Source organism: Littorina saxatilis, linkage group LG4, assembly GCF_037325665.1.
Source record: "Littorina saxatilis isolate snail1 linkage group LG4, US_GU_Lsax_2.0, whole genome shotgun sequence".
Taxonomy (NCBI): domain Eukaryota; kingdom Metazoa; phylum Mollusca; class Gastropoda; order Littorinimorpha; family Littorinidae; genus Littorina; species Littorina saxatilis.
The window spans coordinates 25,166,863-25,185,923 of record NC_090248.1 but is presented as its reverse complement, the minus strand read 5'-3'; the positions used below and the strand labels follow the sequence as shown (position 1 = coordinate 25,185,923).

The window sequence follows — 19,061 nt, the reverse complement described above, 5'->3', positions numbered from 1 at the left end:
AAAAGAAAGCAACCAACTGAGTGGGGCGGGGATATAGCTCAGTTGGTAGCGCGCTGGATTTGTATTCAGTTGGCCGCTGTCAGCGTGAGTTCGATCCCAGGTTCGGCGGAAATTTATTTCACAGAGTCAACTTTGTGTGCAGTTTCTCTTCGGTGTCCGAACCACCCCCCGTGTACACTACATTGGGTGTGCACGTTAAAGATCCCACGATTGACAAAAGGGTCTTTCCTGGCAAAATTGCTTAGGCACAGTTAATAATTGTCTACCTATACCCGTGTGACTTGGAATAAGGCCGTGAAAGGTAAATATGCGCCGAAATGGCTGCAATCTACTGGCCGTATAAAATTTCATCTCACACGGCATCACTGCAGAGCGCCTAGAACTGTACCCACGGAATATGCGCGATATAAGCCTCATTGATTGATTGATTGATTGATTGATAAGCATAACATTAGAACTGACATTTCTAACCCATCACACACATATCCACAAAAACACCCATCAACTTACACATAGGTACTTATTCTATTTTTGTCTCTCCTTGCTTGTTTGTTTGTTTGTTTCTTTCTTTCTTTCTTTATTTATTAATTCATTTATTTGCTTGTTTGTTGTCTTGTCCGTCTGCCTGTTTACTTTGCTTATATGTATATTATTATATCACTGATGTATTATAATGTTTCTGTTTTAGATGCAGTAATGAAAGGTTGCAAGACTAGACTCTGCCTAAAACCTTTCTCCCAATGTATTGAAGATGAGTCAGTCAGTCTCCCTCCCTCCCCACACACCTGAAAGTCGAGGAATCTGGCATCAGCGTGCACGTGGCAGGCCTGCAGCAGTTTCCAGATGTGCTGTGTCTCGTCAAGCGTGACCTCCAGCAGGTCCCCCTCCATCATCAGCTCCTCCAGCTGGGCGCGCATGGTGTCCGAGATCTCCAGCAGCGGCCACTCCGACTGGCGGGGAACCAGCGGCGTCTTGCGGGCGTGTTTGCGAGGAGAGCCGTCTGGCGAACAGTGGAGAAAATCTGGTCATTTATCTTTGATTATTTCTTTACAGACTTGTCTTGCGTCTTCTGAGCAAGTTCTTTGGACAAATTTGTCAGATAAGTTTATCATCTGTAGCATACGTTTATCATCTGTAGCATAAGTTTATCATCTGTAGCATAAGTGCTGGTCTGTCTGTCCACTTAAAAGACCATTGGGTTGAACTACAGTCAATGTAATGTTTTGTTTTGTCACAAATTAAATGTTCCAATAACATGCCCTTCTTGTTTTTTGATTCTCAATTTTGGAACGTTGGCTTACTGACTTGTCAGCCTTTGATATATGCTTCAAAAACAACTAAATAACAAGAAGAGCAAACGCTCGATCGAGTCACTTTCGCAGTTCTGAATATTATATGAGGCATCAGATGGACAGGAAGAAATTGCTATTCACAACACAATGAGTCACGTTCACATAAAATTTGAGCCCGGTCACTTTTATAGTTTCCGAGAAAAGCCCAACGTTAAGTTGTGTGTTGCCGAACAGAAAAGGCTAGTTATCTCCCTTGTTTTTCTGATAACGTTCGTAAAAGGCTACAGATGTAAATACTTTGATGTAAAGAATAATCCTACAAAGTTTCAATCACATCCGATGAACTTTGTCAAAGATATAAAATGTCTAATTTTTCCTTTGACGCTGACCTGTGACCTTGAAAAAGGTCAAAGGTCAACGAAACCATCGTTAAAGTGTAGAGGTCATTGGAGGTCACGACTAAACAAAATATGAGCCCGATCGCTTTGATAGTTTCCGAGAAAAGTCCAACGTTAAGGTGGTGTCTACGGACGGCCGGCCGGACGGCCGGACAGACTAACACTGACCGATTACATAGTCACTTTTTCTCAAGTGACTCAAAAAAAAGACTGTTGTATCAAAATATAGAGCTTGAAGAGAACTCTGAAGCTTTAAGAAAATGCCAAATTTAAATTTTACAATCTTCTCAAACTTCTCATAATGCCAAAAAAGTGAGAAAATCACTTAACCAGTCAGTTTTCAATGCTTTTTGACTGAACTAGCTGTGTTCCCAAACTACAATCTGAAAAATCCTGATTGAAAATCAACCAGTTACAATACTCAAATTACTGTGAAGCTTTGTATTCCAGAGTATTCTCCATACTTTATTATAACAAAAAGTGCAAACCACACTTCACCACTAAAAATCTAACACTGCCACTAGCACACAGACACTGCAACAAGACTAGCAGGCACTCACTGGCAGCCACTTTGGAGACAGAAGAATAAGCGTGTTCTGACGACATGCCAAGAGAGGGCACCACAGGTATGTCCACTTCCGCGCCGATATCGTCCGCCAGCGATTCTCCGTCAGGTTTTGGAGACTCTGCCTCTCCCTTGCCCCCCGGATGTGGGGATGTGGAGGAGTCGTCTTCACGAGGAGAAGCGCTGCCGTTGGTTCTGATGCCATTAGCGGCGGCGATCTGCGCGCGACCGAAGGCCGACTGCGTGACGGAGGCCAGGTGCCCCTGCAGCTCTGGGTTTGAGGCTGCCTTGCGCAGTTCTGCACTGATGATCTTCTCCGTCTTTTCTCTCGCAGCCTGGGATAGACAGATGGCTTAGAGTTAGGCATGGAGCGCTTTGCATTTGCAACTACAACGTATCTTAGAGTGATGCAGTCAGTGATTTTTAACTGTATACTGTCTGATGTTCAGATATTCCTTGTAATCAAATCCAAGAACTGAAACTACACTCAGCAGGTAATCAAGTATAGGAACATGAATGAACATATTAATACCTGTACTATCACACAAATTTACCTTCAAAGGCATTTGTGTATCCTCACTCTGAAGACAAGGTCATAAGCACTTCAAACAAGGCTCAGTCAACAACCGTTGTTACCACTTTATTCAGCAAAGGCGAACTTGCCTGACATGCCATAAACTCAACTTTAGAACAGCCACACAAACGACATACAAATAACCCTACATGCCACAAGATGTCTTGCTTGCAGCCATACGCCGCTTTCGGGGGATGCATGCTTGGTATTTTTGAGTTTCTATAACCCACCAAACTCTGACATGGATTACAGGATCTTTTCCGTGCGTACTTGGTCTTGTGCTTGTGTGCACACATAAAGGGGGATAAGGCACTAGCAAGTCTGCACATAAGTTGACCTGGGAGATCGAAAAAATCTCCACCCTTAACTCACCAGGCGGCTTCGGCCGGGATTTGAACTCACGACCTTCCGATTAGGAGGCCAATGTCTTATCCACTTGGCCACTGCGCCCATCTTCTGGTTGCTCAATCACTAGGGTTGGAGAGTGTACATTATCTACAACAACGACAAACATTTCAAACCCCCCCTACCTGTTCCTGGCGTCGCTGTGACAAGACGGACAGCGTAGCCAAGGCCGACGCCAGCTCGGGGGTGGTCAGCATTTGTCTGCCCCTGTCCTGCCAGGCCATGGCACGCTCTGTCAGACACTGGAGTGCTTCCCCCTCCGCCAGCCGCACCGGCAGTTTCTGCAGCGACACCAGCAGCGACAGGATTGTTTCCAGACGCGGGCGGCGGGACTGCAGGCAGACGGGGCACAGGAACTTGAGGTCGCGGCTAGTCTGCAGCATGGCCGGTTGGCCGGGTTTGGCCTTGGCCGTGGCCGACTTGGGCAAGGGGACGCATGTTCCTGGAGAATAAAGTCAAAGTGTTAATGAATGTCCACGTGGTCTAATGGGGTCATGTGACAATGCTAGTATTGGGTTGAAAATCGCCATCGTCTGCGTCTAAAAAGGATACACTGTACGCAGTGTGATGAATGAGATCTTGCAGGCTTCAAAACCTCAATCACATCAGTGAATACGGCAAGCAACAAAGTGAGCAATAAACCAACATGCACCCAAAACAACAGAAGTGCGTGTGAAGTCATGACTTACACACAGACACAGAAAAAAGTGTGGAGTCACCTAAAAATACACAATCACAAAATTTGACATGAAAACAACAAACAAGCCACAGGTTTAACACAAGGACAAAAAACACGGAGGACGAAGAGAACAGAAAGCAAGACAAACACAGACTGAAAGCCACCACACACAAGACACTGGAGACAACAAAACACCAGCAACTACAATTCCAACAAGAAGGGCAAAGCCCATACGACTCACATGCTTTACACATTTTTCCTACCAAAATACATGTGACCTTGACCCAAGGTCAAGGTCATCCAAGGTCATGCAACACAAAGCTGTTAATTCAAGACATAGGAAGTACAATGGTGCTTATTGGCTCTTTCTACCATGAGATATGGTCACTTTTAGTGGTTCACAACCTTATTTTGGTCACATTTCATAAGGGTCAAAGTGACCTTGACCTTGATCATATGTGACCAAATGTGTCTCATGATGAAAGCATAACATGTGCCCCACATAATTTTTAAGTTTGAAACAGTTATCTTCCATAGTTCAGGGTCAAGGTCACTTCAAAATATGTATACAATCCAACTTTGAAGAGCTCCTGTGACCTTGACCTTGAAGCAAGGTAAACCAAACTGGTATCAAAAGATGGGGCTTACTTTGCCCTATATATCATAAATAGGTGAGGTATTCAATCTCAAAAACTTCAGAGAAAATGGGAAAAATGTGAAAAATAGCTGTTTTTTAGGCAACATTTATGGCCCCTGCGACCTTGACCTTGAAGCAAGGTCAAGATGCTATGTATGTTTTTTGGGGCCTTGTCATCATACACCATCTTGCCAAATTTGGTACTGATAGACTGAATAGTGTCCAAGAAATAGCCAACGTTAAAGTTTTCCGGACGGACGTCCGGACGGACGGACGGACGGACGGACGGACGGACGGACGTCCGGACGGACGGACGGACGACTCGGGTGAGTACATAGACTCACTTTTGCTACGCATGTGAGTCAAAAACCGATAGACTGCCAATATTCCAAAATTCAGAATCAAAAAACAAGAATTGTTTGTTTAGGTAGGTTATTGGAACGTTTAATTATCGGTAAAACAAAATGTTACATTTACAGTACATCGACCCACTGGTCTTTTATGTAGACAGACAGACAAACACTTATGGTACAAATAATGTATGATGATTTTGAAGTAAGTTCATTATTTGTACCATAAGTGTCTGTCTGTCTGACCACGGGGTCGACATACTGTAAAAGTAACCTTTTGTTTTGTCATGAATTAAACATTCCAATAACCTACAACACTTGTTTTTTGATTCACCAGCAACGACACACACAGCAAATGAGCGAGAGCAACTCACCGTGGAACCAGTCTTTGCACAGCTCACACTGCAGCATGAAGCCGGAGGCCCCCTTGCGGCAGATACAGAATCGGTTGTCCCCCTCGCCCCCGTTGGCCTTCTCCATGTTCCTGACCCTCAGGTCACGCATCATGTCCACCTCGCGACCTTCCATCATCTTGAAGGTCGCCACCTGAAAACCAGTTTGACAGTCTTGCATGATAGAAAACCAGACCACAAACAAGCAAAAATGTAATCGCAGGAAGCAAGTTAATTATCTTTTGTCATTCTTGTTGTTGCAATTTTTGTTATTCTAAAATGACTAGTGGAATGGCGATGAGAATGTGGACAAGTGTGCCTTTTTGTTAAGATCATCAACACTGAATGACAGTATTTGATCTAGATGAGCAGGATATTAATTCTTGGGACAAAGATTCCTACAAAGTGTGTTTCCATAAAGTCGCTGAACTCCTACAGCGACATTGAACCCTTCCAATTCTTTCCATTAGCCACCAAAACAAAAACAAGTAGCATCAACTTAAATCTTCGAATTGCAGCGCAGAAACTTTCAAAAGTCAACGGTGTAAAACATCCTTTTTTTGTGTAAAACAACATCCTTACTGCACAGAGGATGAAAAGCAGGTGAATAAACTTACAATGGCTGCAGGATCACGAGTCTCTCCCTCTGTTTTGACGTCAATGACGTTATTGTTGTCACCGTCCTTCCCCGCCTGTCCGACATCCTTGGCTTTCTTCTTCTTGTTCTTGCCCGAGTTGTAGATGCCGATGTCTTGCCTTGGGGACAGGACCTGTAGGACACACAACGTACACAACTTTGGATTGAGATTTCTTTCAGAAACATGGTTCAAAATCAAAGAATGATATGCTCTTTGATTATCCTGTGCTGTTTAACTCATTGTAAAACATCCCTGCATAATCAAAAGGGTTGGAAAGATTATTTTGCTATTTTGTCACTTCTATCAACTAAATTCTGTCAGACAGACAGACAAACACAAACATAATACTTCAGGAGAATTATTATCAAAAGTGATTCACAGAAAGGCACAACCAGCATAAAGAAATATAAAATAGAAATGACAAATCTTCACAAAATAGAAACTTCCAGCCAGTCCCACATTTTCACCCCAACACAAAACATAACCCTGACCACCATAATCATCAAAGCAGCTTACCTCCAACAATGTGTAGGTGGAATTTTTCTTGAGAAAGGTTCGTGCAGTCCGTTCCCGCCATGACTTGGCAGCAGCCACCTGCGATTCCAACTGAGGTAACTGTTCCAGTCGCACAGGTATGGGGCGACCCTTGTTGACCAGACCTTCTAGGACGTCCAGGTAGGGATAGGACTCGCTTGTCTGAAATTTCAAATCACACTGTCACGTTTGCTTGGTTAATCGTTTGTTTGCAAGGCAAGTTGCATATTTCAGTAAATGGGAGGTAAATACTGACGCATAAAAGAAAAATATTTGCTGCAACGCATCACACTGCCATTTGGTTTTTTTTTTTCAAAGTAAAAGATGTGTGGGACTGTGCAATGCAGCTAAGGACACTCAAAGGCTAAAGGGAAACAACTCTCTTCATGCTATTGTCTTGACAAGGAAAACTACCCCTAGAAGACATGTAGTACTCAAGTACACTTTTTTATGAATTATTAATGTTCACCAGCAATCTACTCCTGGTTATAAATGACACAAATACTGTCACATGTTTAGCCTCCTATTAAAGAAAGACAACCGTGTGAGCTGCTTACTTCGCCACAAAGTCTACATAACAAGTTGGAACATTCATCAGGGTTTCAATAGACGAATTCCGAATATAACTATTTGTCTTTCGTATTTTGTTTGTATGGGTTGTGAAAGAGTGAATACCTTGCTTTTACGGGGACAAACATTGGCGGGGCCAATCACTAGCGATGGGTGTGTCTGAAACAACAGGACAAGACAATGTGTGAATTTACTTCTCCCTGAAAGAGCAAAGGTATTCACTCCTCCTCACAACCCACACAAACCCGACAGAGCTATTTCCAAAAATCATCTATTCTGACAAACTGCACAGCATCCTCACCTGTATTGCCTCCACCTTGGCCACCCACTCATTGGCTTTGCGCACAGCCTCCCTCAGCGCACACACATTGGGCAGGAAGGCAGGGATGCTCTTGGACTCGTTGATGATGGCTTCCAGGGTGCTCTTCAGATGGCGAGGCCTGTTCAAGCAAAACAAAACACACCCAAAAATAAGCAAATAGCAAATAGCATGAATCAAAAAACAAGAAAGGTCAGTTGTTGGAACGTTGTCATTAGCAAGATCTAGATCAGCACTTTTCAGGACGTGTACGGGAACGTGTACGGGTAACGTCATCAAATCAAATCTAGTTTTTACGTCACGCGTTTGCCAAGATCTGCAGTCTTGGTGGGAGCAAAACAACGTATGCATTTGGAACACTGGTTAAAAAAGTGAGTCACGGGTGACGCAATATCGACACGTACACATATTCACTGTATGAGTCTCTCTACACACTTAACAGCTTACTGCGCTTAGCATCCAAACACAAAACCTTGTTTGTGAACAAGCTAGTCGTCCCTTCTCAAAACAAATTGATATCAAACCAGGCACCTCAATGTGTGGCCTCCCCTCCTCCACCTATAACTGTATGCATAGCTTGAACATTGGAACTTCCTTCTTTAATCCATGTGAGGTCCGAGTCTGACAAAAACTCATATTTAGGCCGCTAGCCGAGACTACAAAAGAGTGCATATTTGTGTGCGTTCAATCGTAAAAAATAAAAGGAATTCTAACTAAAATCGATCGATACATAAATGTTATTTGTATTTTTGAACAAAATATGACATTTTACACGGATCTTGACAGTCACTGTTCACCTCGACCACTCGGGGAAACACTGACTGTCTCGATCTGTGTAAAATGTCATATTTTGGTCAAACATACAAAATGTAAGGCTTCTTTTTAAGCCTACTGTCTATATGATACTTACCGAGACAGTACTATTCTTGCACATTATCTATTATAGGCCGAAAAAATTGGACAAAACGCTGAGTGGGTACAATTATCTCCCATAACCATGCGCCACCGTGGATCCCAAGCACTGTCCGAGTGCTTCCCCCTTACAGGATGTAGGTGGCGCGTCCTCTTTCTTTATGAGCTGCAGACCCTCAAAAAGCCCATAACATATCAAGAGGGGAGGCGGGAGGGAAACTCTAATAGTACTGTCTCGGTAAGTATCATATAGACAGTAGGCTTAAAAAGAAGCCTTACAGTCAATATAACACTTACCTCGACAGTACTATTCTTGCACAGAATACCAGAGTGGTGTGAGGGTGATATGTAGAGTATTAAACTCCTTAATCAAAATCACTTAAATCCAAGGATTAAGATACCCAGGCAATTTTCGAACAGTACTACCGTAAAAGAAAATATACCCAAGAAACAAACCTTAGACTGACGTGACCATGCTGGCAACCACTGCTGTGTGGTGAACTCAATGTCAAAGTCCAGGCCACTCAAAGCTTGAATACCACTGAGTCTACGGCAAGTGGCTAAAGCGATGAGGAACAATTAGTCTTAAAAATCAGCAACTTGATACTGATGCCTGCCAGGGGTTCAAACTCATTGCTACGCAGGAGTTTGAGGACCAGAAAGACATCCCCCTTGGGAAATGAAACCCGAGGTTTAGACACCGCTGCATTGCTAATACCCGAAAGGACATTAGCGATGAGGGAGGACCTGATCAAGTGTTCAGGTCTGCGACCAGTAGCGGCCGCAATCGTGGAAGCGATGGCAGATCTGTATCCAAGAAGAGTCTTAGAAGAAAGACTCTTCTTTTGATACACTTCCACCAGGAAGTTGGCCAAGTCCTGTGTTGAGGGATAAAGCGGCTTTATCCCCTTGGACAAGGCGAAGGTGGCCCAAGCTCTCCAGCGTAAGTCGTAGAGCTGATTAGTTGATCGCCTCTTAGCGTTCAAGGAAAACTCTACTGAACTCTTGTGCAATCCTAGTGCAAGCAGTTTGGAGCGCACAAGAGCCATGCGGTCAAGCACAGACTCTCTGGACATGGATGAGGGAGGCATGATCGAGGCTGGAGCAGACTTCCCCCGTTCAGATCCAGAGGTAGAGGGTCTACGTGGGTGAGACCGTGAAGATCTGGAAACCACGGAGCTGTTGGCCAGTAAGGCGCGACCAAAATCAGTCTTGGCCGTTCCTGCAGATATTTTGCCAGCACCCTCGGCATCAGAGATGTCGGGGGATAGGCGTAAGCATCGAGGAGCCTCCACAAGAGAGTGAATGCGTCCAAGTGGAACGCATTCATGTCTCGAAAGGGGCTGACGTACCTGGGAAGCCGAGCGCTGAATCGAGTTGCGAACAGATCGATCAGAGGACGGTCCCACCTTGCCCACAGACGCTGTAGAACGTTGTGAGCGATGGTCCATTCTGTGGAGAGAACCTGATCGCCCCGACTGAGAATGTCGGCCAGGGCGTTCAGTTTCCCCGGAACGAACTGGACTGACATCCGGACCTGATTGGTCTGGCACCAGAGCAGAATCTCCTCCGCCAACAGGGAGAGGGACCGAGAATTGGTGCCCCCCTGGTGGCGAAGGTAAGCTAAGCATGTGGTGTTGTTGTCCCCGTTGAAAATCAGAGGGGCCAAGGACAGGCCGAATGGGAGGGCCCGAAACTCGAACACTGTGCCCTCCCAAACGAACCGGAGCAGATGTCGGTACCCCGGGGCCACCAGGATGTGGAAGTAAGCATCCTGGAGGTCCCAGACATGGCCCAATCGTTTGGCCGGATGGCCAACCGGACCGACGAAGGGGTTTCCATCTTGAACTTGCACCTGTGTGAAGGTACAAGTTCAAGGTGGAGAGGTCCAACACCGGCCTGAACCGGCCGTCCTTTTTGGGGACGGTGAACAGGCGGGAGCAGAACCCCGGAGAAGGCTGAGAAAGGGGGTAGACCGCCTTCTTCTCGACCAACGAGTTCACCTCGTCCTGAAGAGCCTGCCATCTGGCAGGGTCTCGAGGAGGGGGGAACGTCCAGGGTAGAGCGGACAATGGAGGTTGTGACGACAGCGGTAGAGAAAACCCCGACCACACCACCCTCAAGAAAAACTGGTTGGAGACCAGTCTGCCCCACATGCCGCGGGCCCGAAAAAGGGAACCGACGGACGAAAGAGGGGCAACTTGAGGGGGCGTCAACGTAGGGCCGGGACTCACTGAAAATTCTGCTGGCGGGCAGGCGCAGGCTTGCGACCACCCCCCCTGGTGGTGCTGCTTCCCCTTACCTGTCTGAGCACCCTTCGTCTTGCTTGGGAACGCAACAGGCGCCTAAGAGGAGGAAGAAGGAGGCAGTGAAACTGGCTTCTTCTTCTTCTTCTTCTTCTGAGGCTGGGAGCTGGAGGTGACTGTAGCACTTCTCTTACTCCCCGCCGCCGTCGCCGAAGCAGCGAGGCCAACCATCAGAGAATCAGTGTTCCTCTGGCGTGTGGACTCCACCACAGAACGAACAGTGTCCGGATGAAAGAGGGAAGAAGGCTGAGGAAACGTGTTCCTCAGACTCTTCCTCATATCCGGAGGCACTATAGAAGTAGGCAGAAAATGATCACGGAACAGGGCCAATAAAGTGGACCCGTGTTCCAATGGCCAATTCTGCCGCAGACGTCACGCACGATCGCACGGCATGCAAAGCCCGATCCACTCGAACCGTGTCAAGGACCCGAGTGGAATCGGACTCTGCCCGATCGGGAGGGTCCAACAGTGTGGACAGCGTGCTCATCCATGTCAAGGCCTGTGATTGGGCCTCGACTGTGGAAGAAACGGTGGCCTCAAGATTGTGGAACGAAGCAGAGCTCAGTTCCACCTTCTTGACCGAAGGCACCTCCCCAACGAACACATCACCGTCAGCCCCACCCTAAACACTCGAAGTCTGGAAAGGAGAGTTCGAGAGTCAAAGGGAAAAGGGAGGGACGAAACAGATTGGACACGAGGAAACAGTGGAGGTGCGCCTCCCGAAGGAAAGCATGGCACTGAACCCGCGTCCTCCCGAGGAACATAAGTCGCGTTTGCACGTGAATCTGTACTCCTCAGGCGATGTGCTGCCGCTTCCACCGTGGCACTAAGACTAGGGTGGAACGCGAATTGCCGGCGGACGGATCGTTCATAAAACGAGCCGCCGGCAGACGCGGCGTGAGCCTCCCGTGCCCGGGCCGAAGCGGACTCAAAGGACGAGAGGGCGTCTCAGGGAAGGACGTCCTGAAACTGTTCAAACGTCCTTCTAGCTGTGCGAGGACGAGCCTCCTGCCTCTCGTCCTCAGACCCCGGGTCCACGTCCTGTGTGTCAACACTAGACGACAGACGCTTAAGAGAGGCATCCGTGACGTCAAGACGCCGCGTGATGTCTGTCATGTACTGTTGGAAAGTACGAAGCATAGCTTCGGAAGTTCCATCAGAAACCGGCAAGGGTAGAGGATCAGTGTTAACCTCAGGGCGACCCTGATCCTCCTCCCTATCGTCCTCCGACTCACTCTCCTCTTCACTTCCCGACAACTGCTCAAAAGCAGGAGTGTAGGGAGCTTGAGGGGGAAGAGCCGAAAGCGTTGAAGCAGGCTGTGAAGAAACGCCCACAGAAGCAAGAGGCCGCGAAGACCCCTGCCCCAAAGACGAAACGTCTCCAGCAGCCGAAGGGGGAGAAAAACAACAACCCTGCGACTGTTGGGTCAGCCCAGCCAACGAACCCCCGCCATTTATAGACTGAACAGGAACCCATCGGGTCTGATCAGAAAAGAAATGGTCCGGTCCGGTCGGGGGTGCCGATCCGGTCCGGTAGGGTGGTCCGGTCCGGTGCCGTACCATCCGGAGGTCCCGTTCGGCACCGAACCATCGTACCCACAGAAGTGTTCGGGTGGTTAGGTCCGGACGTGGACATACCGTACCATCCGGACCCGTAGGTCCGGTGGTCCAGTATGGTCCGGTTCGGTGCCAGACCATCCAGACCAACAGAGGTGGTCGGGTGGTCCGGCACCGGACCATCCGGACCCGTAGGTCCGGACCCGTAGGTCCGGACCCGTAGGTCCGGACCTGTAGGTCCGGTACCATCCGGAGGTCCTGTTCGGCACCGAACCATCCGTACGCACAGAAGTGTTCGGTTGGTTCGGTCCGGGCGTGGACATACCGTACCATCCGGACCCGTAGGTCCGGTTCGGTGCCAGACCATCCGGACCAACAGAGGTGGTCGGGTGGTCCGGACCGGTCCGGTAGGGTGGTCCGGTGTTCCGGTCCGGTGTTCCGGTCCGGTCCCGTACCATCCGGAGGTCCCGTTCGGCACCGAACCATCCGTACCCACAGAAGTGTTCGGGTGGTTCGGTCCGGACGTGGACACACCGTACCATCCGGACCCGTAAGTCCGGTGGTCCGGTATGGTCCGGTGCCAGACCATCCGGACCAACAGAGGTGGTCGGGTGGTCCGGTCCGGACCGGACCACCGGTCCAGCACCGGACCATCCGGACCCGTAGGTCCGGTCCGGTCCCGCACCATCCGGAGGTCCCGTTCGGCACCGAACCACCCGTACCCACAGAAGTGTTCGGGTGGCTCGGTCCGGACGTGGACATACCGTACCATCCGGACCCGTAGGTCCGGTTCGGTGCCAGACCATCCGAACCAACAGAGGTGGTCGGGTGGTCCGGACCGATCCGGTAGGGTGGTCCGGTGTTCCGGTCCTGTGGTCCGGTCCCGTACCATCCGGAGGTCCCGTACGGCACCGAACCATCCGTACCCACAGAAGTGTTCGGGTGGTTCGGTCCGGACGTGGACCTACCGTACCATCCGGACCCGTAGGTCCGGTGGTCCGGTTCGGTGACAGACCATCCGGACCAACAGAGGTGGTCGGGTGGTCCGGCTCGGACCGGACCACTGGTCCGGTACCGGACCATCCGAACCCGTAGGTTCGGTCCGGTCCTGTAGCATCCGGAGGTCCCGTTCGGTACCGAACCATCCGTACCCACAGAAGTGTTCGGGTGGCTCGGTCCGGACGTGGACATACCGTACCATCCGGACCCGTAGGTCCGGCATGGTCCGGTTCGGTGCCAGACCACCCGGACCAACAGAGGTGGTCGAGTGGTCCGGCCCCGACCGGACCACTGGTCCGGTACCGTACCATCCGGACCCGTAGGTCCGGTGGTCCGGTGTGTTCCGGTTCGGTGCCAGACCACCCAGACCAACAGAGGTGGTCGGGTGTTCCGGTCCCGACCGAACCACTGGTCCCGTACCGTACCATCCGGACCCGTAGGTCCGGGGGTCCGGCAAGGGCCAGAGGTACTGTCCCGCACCGGACCCTAAGGTCCGGTACGGTCCCGTACCATGGGTCCCGTCCGGACCAAACCCGGAGGTCAAGTCCAGTCGGGACCCGTGGGTCCGGTTCGATCCCGACCCGTAAGCCTGGAACGTTCCGGACCCTTGGTCCGGACCATCCGTCACCCGAACACCAGACGCTAAGGAATGGCGTGGGGTCAAGACGGTCCGGTCGGAGGTGTCGGTCTGAGCAACAGAAACAATGTTCCCGTCGCCCTGACCATTCGACAGAAGTACCACGTTCTGTCGAACACCTCCACGTCCAGTAACTAGTCGGCCGGAGCGTCTTATCAAGAGGGACAGCCACCAGTCACACGGACGTCAGAGGGAACCGTAGTAGCAGTGGTCGTAGGCACGAAGCCTGAAAACCCCTGCCCCCACAGGACCGCCCTGAACGGGGTCAATTCGCATCCCAACCCCAGCGGGGAGGGAATTCAGAGACCCCGTCATCTCCTCCGATCTCCCCCCCCAGGAGGCCGAAACTACTGTCGAAACAGCAGCAGACGACCCAGCGAGGGAGTTCAGAGGAGGACCCGTGTCCCTCCTGGCTTCCACAGCGGTGGAAACCGAGGAGGGCACAGGAGAGGCACCGGAAAAGGAAGATTTTAATGCCAACTGCACCCGGTGTTCCCAGGCGGTCACCCATCCAAGTACTAACCGGGCCCGACGTTGCTTAACTTCGGTGGTCGGACGAGAACCGGTGTTTTCAACGTGGTATGGCCGTTGGCTGTCAAAACCTGAGTCTCTCCAGTAGCCCCTAGATCGGATTCACCAACCCCCAAAGAGGGTTGAGAATCGACCTGCCCCCGGATTCGAGCCAGGGAGGAGAAGGAAGCCTTCCCCCCAGGCTTGAAACCGGGAGGAGCTGAAGCCTGATACTGAGGGCCGGACAACGGCGTCGAAGGGGGGGAAGCCTGTTCCACTGAAGGAGAAGGAGAAAGAAGCTTTTTCTTTCCCCTCGACCTTCCCCGAACCTTCGACGGCGCAGCCCCGCCCGAAGTCCCAGGCTCAAGCCCAGCCTGTTTGAGCAAGCTCGCATTGAGCTTGCTCAAACAGGCTTTCTCCGCCCTCCCTCGCCGCAAACGCAAAGCGTTTGGGGAGGGAGAGTCGGAGCGCCGAAAGGTCCCCTTCTCCGTGCGTAAAACATGACGCTGGGCGCCCGGAGAAGGGTTGCCCCCGGCAGACTCTGGTTCCGTAGAACCAGAGCCCAAAACAGGACGAGACATCCTACCTCGCCCTGTACGTACCCTTAAAGACCGAGAATTAACAAAATTCAAAGAAAATTTAGGTCAATACTCAAGTGAATGCGGCGAAACGAGAAGCAGACGACCGGTCACCACGAAGTAGGACGGGAGGCACGCCGAGTCCGCCACACAAAAACGGAGGCACAAGTTGAAGGAAACACAACGTAGCCTCAAGCCAGAAGTGGAATAACACACAATAATCCAACAGGTGATAGTCCACACAGAAAAGAAGCCTCTTAGTCCAAAATAATCCGGGAGCGTAGCAGAAACACAGCCGGTCTGACACGCGCGAAAAAAGAAAGAGGACGCGCCACCTACATCCTGTAAGGGGGAAGCACTCGGACAGTGCTTGGGATCCACGGTGGCGCATGGTTATGGGAGATAATTGTACCCACTCAGCGTTTTGTCCAATTTTTTCGGCCTATAATAGATAATGTGCAAGAATAGTACTGTCGAGGTAAGTGTTATATTGACAATGTATATTGTGCAAAACATCCCACCTGGCCTGCAGACAGATGCGAGCCTTCTCCTCCCAGCGCTCGGCCACGGTCAGCAGATCTTGCAGGTGAGCCATGGCGCTCTCCAGTGCCGGGTGGGGGGCCAGCGTCACACCTGACTCAATCAGCTTGCGCATCACGTCGAGCGTGACCGTCTGTGGCTCCTTGAGGGTGGAGTACATCTCATCCAGCCAGCGAGCCTGCTGCAACACCTGGTGAAAGATTGGAAATAAAATACAGATCAGTGCCGTTCTCAGACTCACAGAATAACAGGTCAGTTGGATCTGCATTAAAAATATGTATAGGTCAACATGCCCTGGCTTGGCCTCCTATGTGTCAAAACTATCAGGCCGTCGACAGGTCAATGATCAAAACAATGCGTCAGATCAAAAACAGTATGTGCCAGTGACCGAAGATCAAGGTCTGAGAGCAACCTGCAGATTTCATTCATGGAATTAAGAATTATAAGCCAAAGGGAAACAATGCCCATCTGGATTTTAGATGTCCAAGAGAACACAAAAGACGTTGAATAGATAACTGAAACAAGAACTCTACTGTGATATGAGCAGGAAGAAGAGATCAAGAGCAACTGACATTTCAAACAAACAAAAAGAATTAAGTGATCCAGGCTGAGGTGCACGAAGCTGAATTGGGTGCCACCCAACTGGAAATCACAACAAATTTCAATTTCAACCAATCAGACCTCGCAGCTGGTTCACACCCAAATGGGTGGCACCCAGTTTTGCTTCCTGCACCTCAGCCCTGCTTTACTTACTGGGTCTAGAAAAACAAACTCTGAATATCTACTACAGTAAAACCTGTAGAATGCGGTCACTGGACTTAACGGCCACTCGCACAATACGGACAGTCTTTATTGGCACGGATCGTTTCCTTCATTAAAATCACTGGACTTAACGGCCACTGGCACAATACGGACAGTCGTTATTGGCACGGATCGTTTCCTTCATTAAAATCACTGTACTTAGCGGACACTGGCACAATACGGACAGTCTTTTTTGGCACGGATCGTTTCCTTCATTAAAATCACTGTACTTAGCGGACACCTCGGAATTACGGACGCGGACGCTTATTTTAGGTCCCTACTAAATTGTGTAACTGCTCAATACGGACAAAGGATGTTTGTTTAACTTCCAAACATCATTGCGATTGTCTGTCTTCTCTCTCCCGCAAGCTTGATTTGAGAGGTAAAAGAAGCTTAATCGCGATTGGTCGGCTTTGAGCTGAAACTGAAACAAGCTTATTAGCGATTGGTCAGCAACCTCATAGCCAATGAAATGCATCAAAAGTATTCGACGGAAGTCGGTACATTTGTAAACAACATCGAAGATTCTGACACACTTGCACAGCTGATTCAGTCGCGTTTTGCCGAAGTTTGAATGAATCACGATGGCTTCTAGGTTGCGGAAGGAACGAAACGCTCTCACTTTAGAGCAACGAGTGTCTGTGGTGAAAAAGCTGCAGAGCGGACAATCATGCCGATCGATCGCGCAAGAGCTGAGCTGTGGAAGGACGCAGATTTCAAAAGTCAGCATAGACAGAGAAAAAATTATGGCTTTGTGGGAATCGGGAGACGGTCGAGCAGATCAAAAGTGGACTTGCATCATCTCTACTGCAGTTTGCAGAAACCCAGCAGGATCAAGAGTTGACAGACACTGCTTTTAAACTCGTCCGCCAAATGGAGGATCTTCGCATTCGTCGAGCAGGAGAAGCCAAACAGATAACATTGGATACATTTTGGGGATGAAGACTTTCGATGTGTTGCCTGTGTTACAAATGTGATTCAGTAGCTGTTAACTTGTGTTCAACCTGTGTTAAAGCTGTTGTGATAAGTTGTCTGAAGGACCAATTATTTTTACTTTAAATAATTTATATATTCTTGTTCTGCCTGTGTTAACAACATGTGATAAAGTGTTCTTTTTAAAAGTCCTTCTCTGTGGACTGGATCTTTTACAACTGGTAATAAAATACTGTATTTCACTGTTTTTATTACTTGTTATTTTTTTACTCTTGAACATGTATAGCACTTTCCTTTTCGCAACCACATTTGCTTGAACCTGTAAAATAAGGACACCTGCAGAATAAGGACACTGTTCACTGGTCCCAAGGGTGTCCTTATTTGACAGGTTATACTGTACATCAATCTAGAAATGTCAGCTCATTCACACCATTCAGCAAACAATTTGAATACCATTCCTGTTTACCTGTTTGAGGCGAGGGATCTCTGGGAGGTCGACATCCAGGGTGATGCCTATGTCGATGAGTTTCTCCAGCTGTCTGGAGTCTGGCACCTCAGCTGTCAGCGCCTCCTGAGCTTCCTCCTGGAACGCCACCACCTTGTCCACAAGTTCCTGAAACACGCCACCATTGCATTTTACAGTTTGCTTAAAAAAAAGAATATAGGTGAAACCTCGAAATTGCAAAAATTAGGAAGACAGATGTTCGAGGGGGGACTGCTTGGGCTCCCTTGTGGCGTTAAGGCAATATGAAAGAGCTGGTTAATGATATACGATACTGGCACATGCACAGCCTGGTAGTGACCTTACGAGCAATTTTTTTTACCACAGATATATATATACCGAGCAACAAAAGAAACGCGAAACAATTCTGCAATGTTTGATTGACAAAATCTCTAACAACTATCGAGTTAGAATTATCAAACCACAAAAGTTTGATGAGGGCATGTTTGACCTAACTGTTGTGTGGTTATTTTGATGCTGCGACTGTTTTAACACACGGGACAAGCAGGTTTAACGTTAACGAAGTTTTGGAGGTCTCGCTCAGTCAGTCTTCATCGCGCTCTCTGGCCACTGATCGGACACTGGTGGCTTCCAATGATGTTCCTGGTAGTGTCAGTGGCTGTACTGAATCGATCTCGAAGACGTTGTGGCAGGAAATTGCGGTCTTTTCTTATTGAGGTAATGCGAATAATCCACCGCGTTGCATAACTGCAGTGCTTCTAATGTAAACAGAACATTGCTGAAGATGATAGACTGTTGACATGTGCACGTTTAAAGCACATGCCAGCGCTTCTGGATCATCCCCAGCTTTAAATCGACCTGGCATTTTGGTGGTGTCAATCTTGGCATCCTGGCTGTTTCAAAAGTGAGACTGGCAGCAAGCGTGCCATGGTCTCTTTTGGTTGCTAATGCATTAGTGAACACATCTCACACATCAGATTTCTCCTGCTCCACTTGCACGTGCGGCGAGCGCGCATTATGTGTTTAACGTTAAACCTGCTTGTCCCGTGTGTTGAAACAGTCGCAGCATCAAAATAATCATACAAAAGTAAGGTCAAACATGCCTTCATCAAACTTTTGTGGTTTGATAATTCTAACTCTATAATTGTTGGAGATTTTGTCAATCAAACAATGACGATTGTTTTCGGGTTTCTTTTGTTGCTCGGTATAGAAGTCACTGAGACAGACTTTGTTCTTGAAATTCCCTGTCATTTTCTCGGAGACATGCAGAAGAAGTGACAGAAGCTGTATGTAACGCTTTTATTCTCGTTATGACGTCTTTTCAAACTTTTTTGTCTTCCGACGTCAGAGAGTTCACTTTGGAAGAGAGGGTCAAAAAGAGACGTCTTGTTTTTCTTTCAATCGATATTGTATCTCTTTAATAAAAACACACAAATTTGATGGTTACCATTTCCGGAATCTGCGGAATCTAT

The 19,061-nt window shown here is 48.6% G+C and overlaps 1 protein-coding gene and 1 non-coding gene across 2 annotated transcripts in view; both read right to left on the bottom strand.

The window, feature by feature from the left end:
- Positions 1-19,061, bottom strand: part of LOC138965538 (lysine-specific demethylase 5A-like) — a 53,820-nt gene that overhangs the window by 17,773 nt on the left and 16,986 nt on the right. The window contains exons 21-30 of the mRNA XM_070337720.1: positions 17,593-17,739; positions 15,374-15,582; positions 7,336-7,474; positions 7,140-7,193; positions 6,447-6,626; positions 5,910-6,062; positions 5,275-5,446; positions 3,360-3,676; positions 2,251-2,590; positions 786-1,000 (exon numbers count right to left, since the gene is read on the bottom strand). Coding sequence (XP_070193821.1) covers positions 786-1,000; positions 2,251-2,590; positions 3,360-3,676; positions 5,275-5,446; positions 5,910-6,062; positions 6,447-6,626; positions 7,140-7,193; positions 7,336-7,474; positions 15,374-15,582; positions 17,593-17,739 — 1,926 coding nt within the window. The remainder of the gene's footprint in view (positions 1-785; positions 1,001-2,250; positions 2,591-3,359; positions 3,677-5,274; positions 5,447-5,909; positions 6,063-6,446; positions 6,627-7,139; positions 7,194-7,335; positions 7,475-15,373; positions 15,583-17,592; positions 17,740-19,061) is intronic.
- Positions 14,239-14,357, bottom strand: LOC138965758 (5S ribosomal RNA). The gene has a single exon (XR_011455526.1). It is a non-coding gene; the product is annotated as a 5S ribosomal RNA (ribosomal RNA).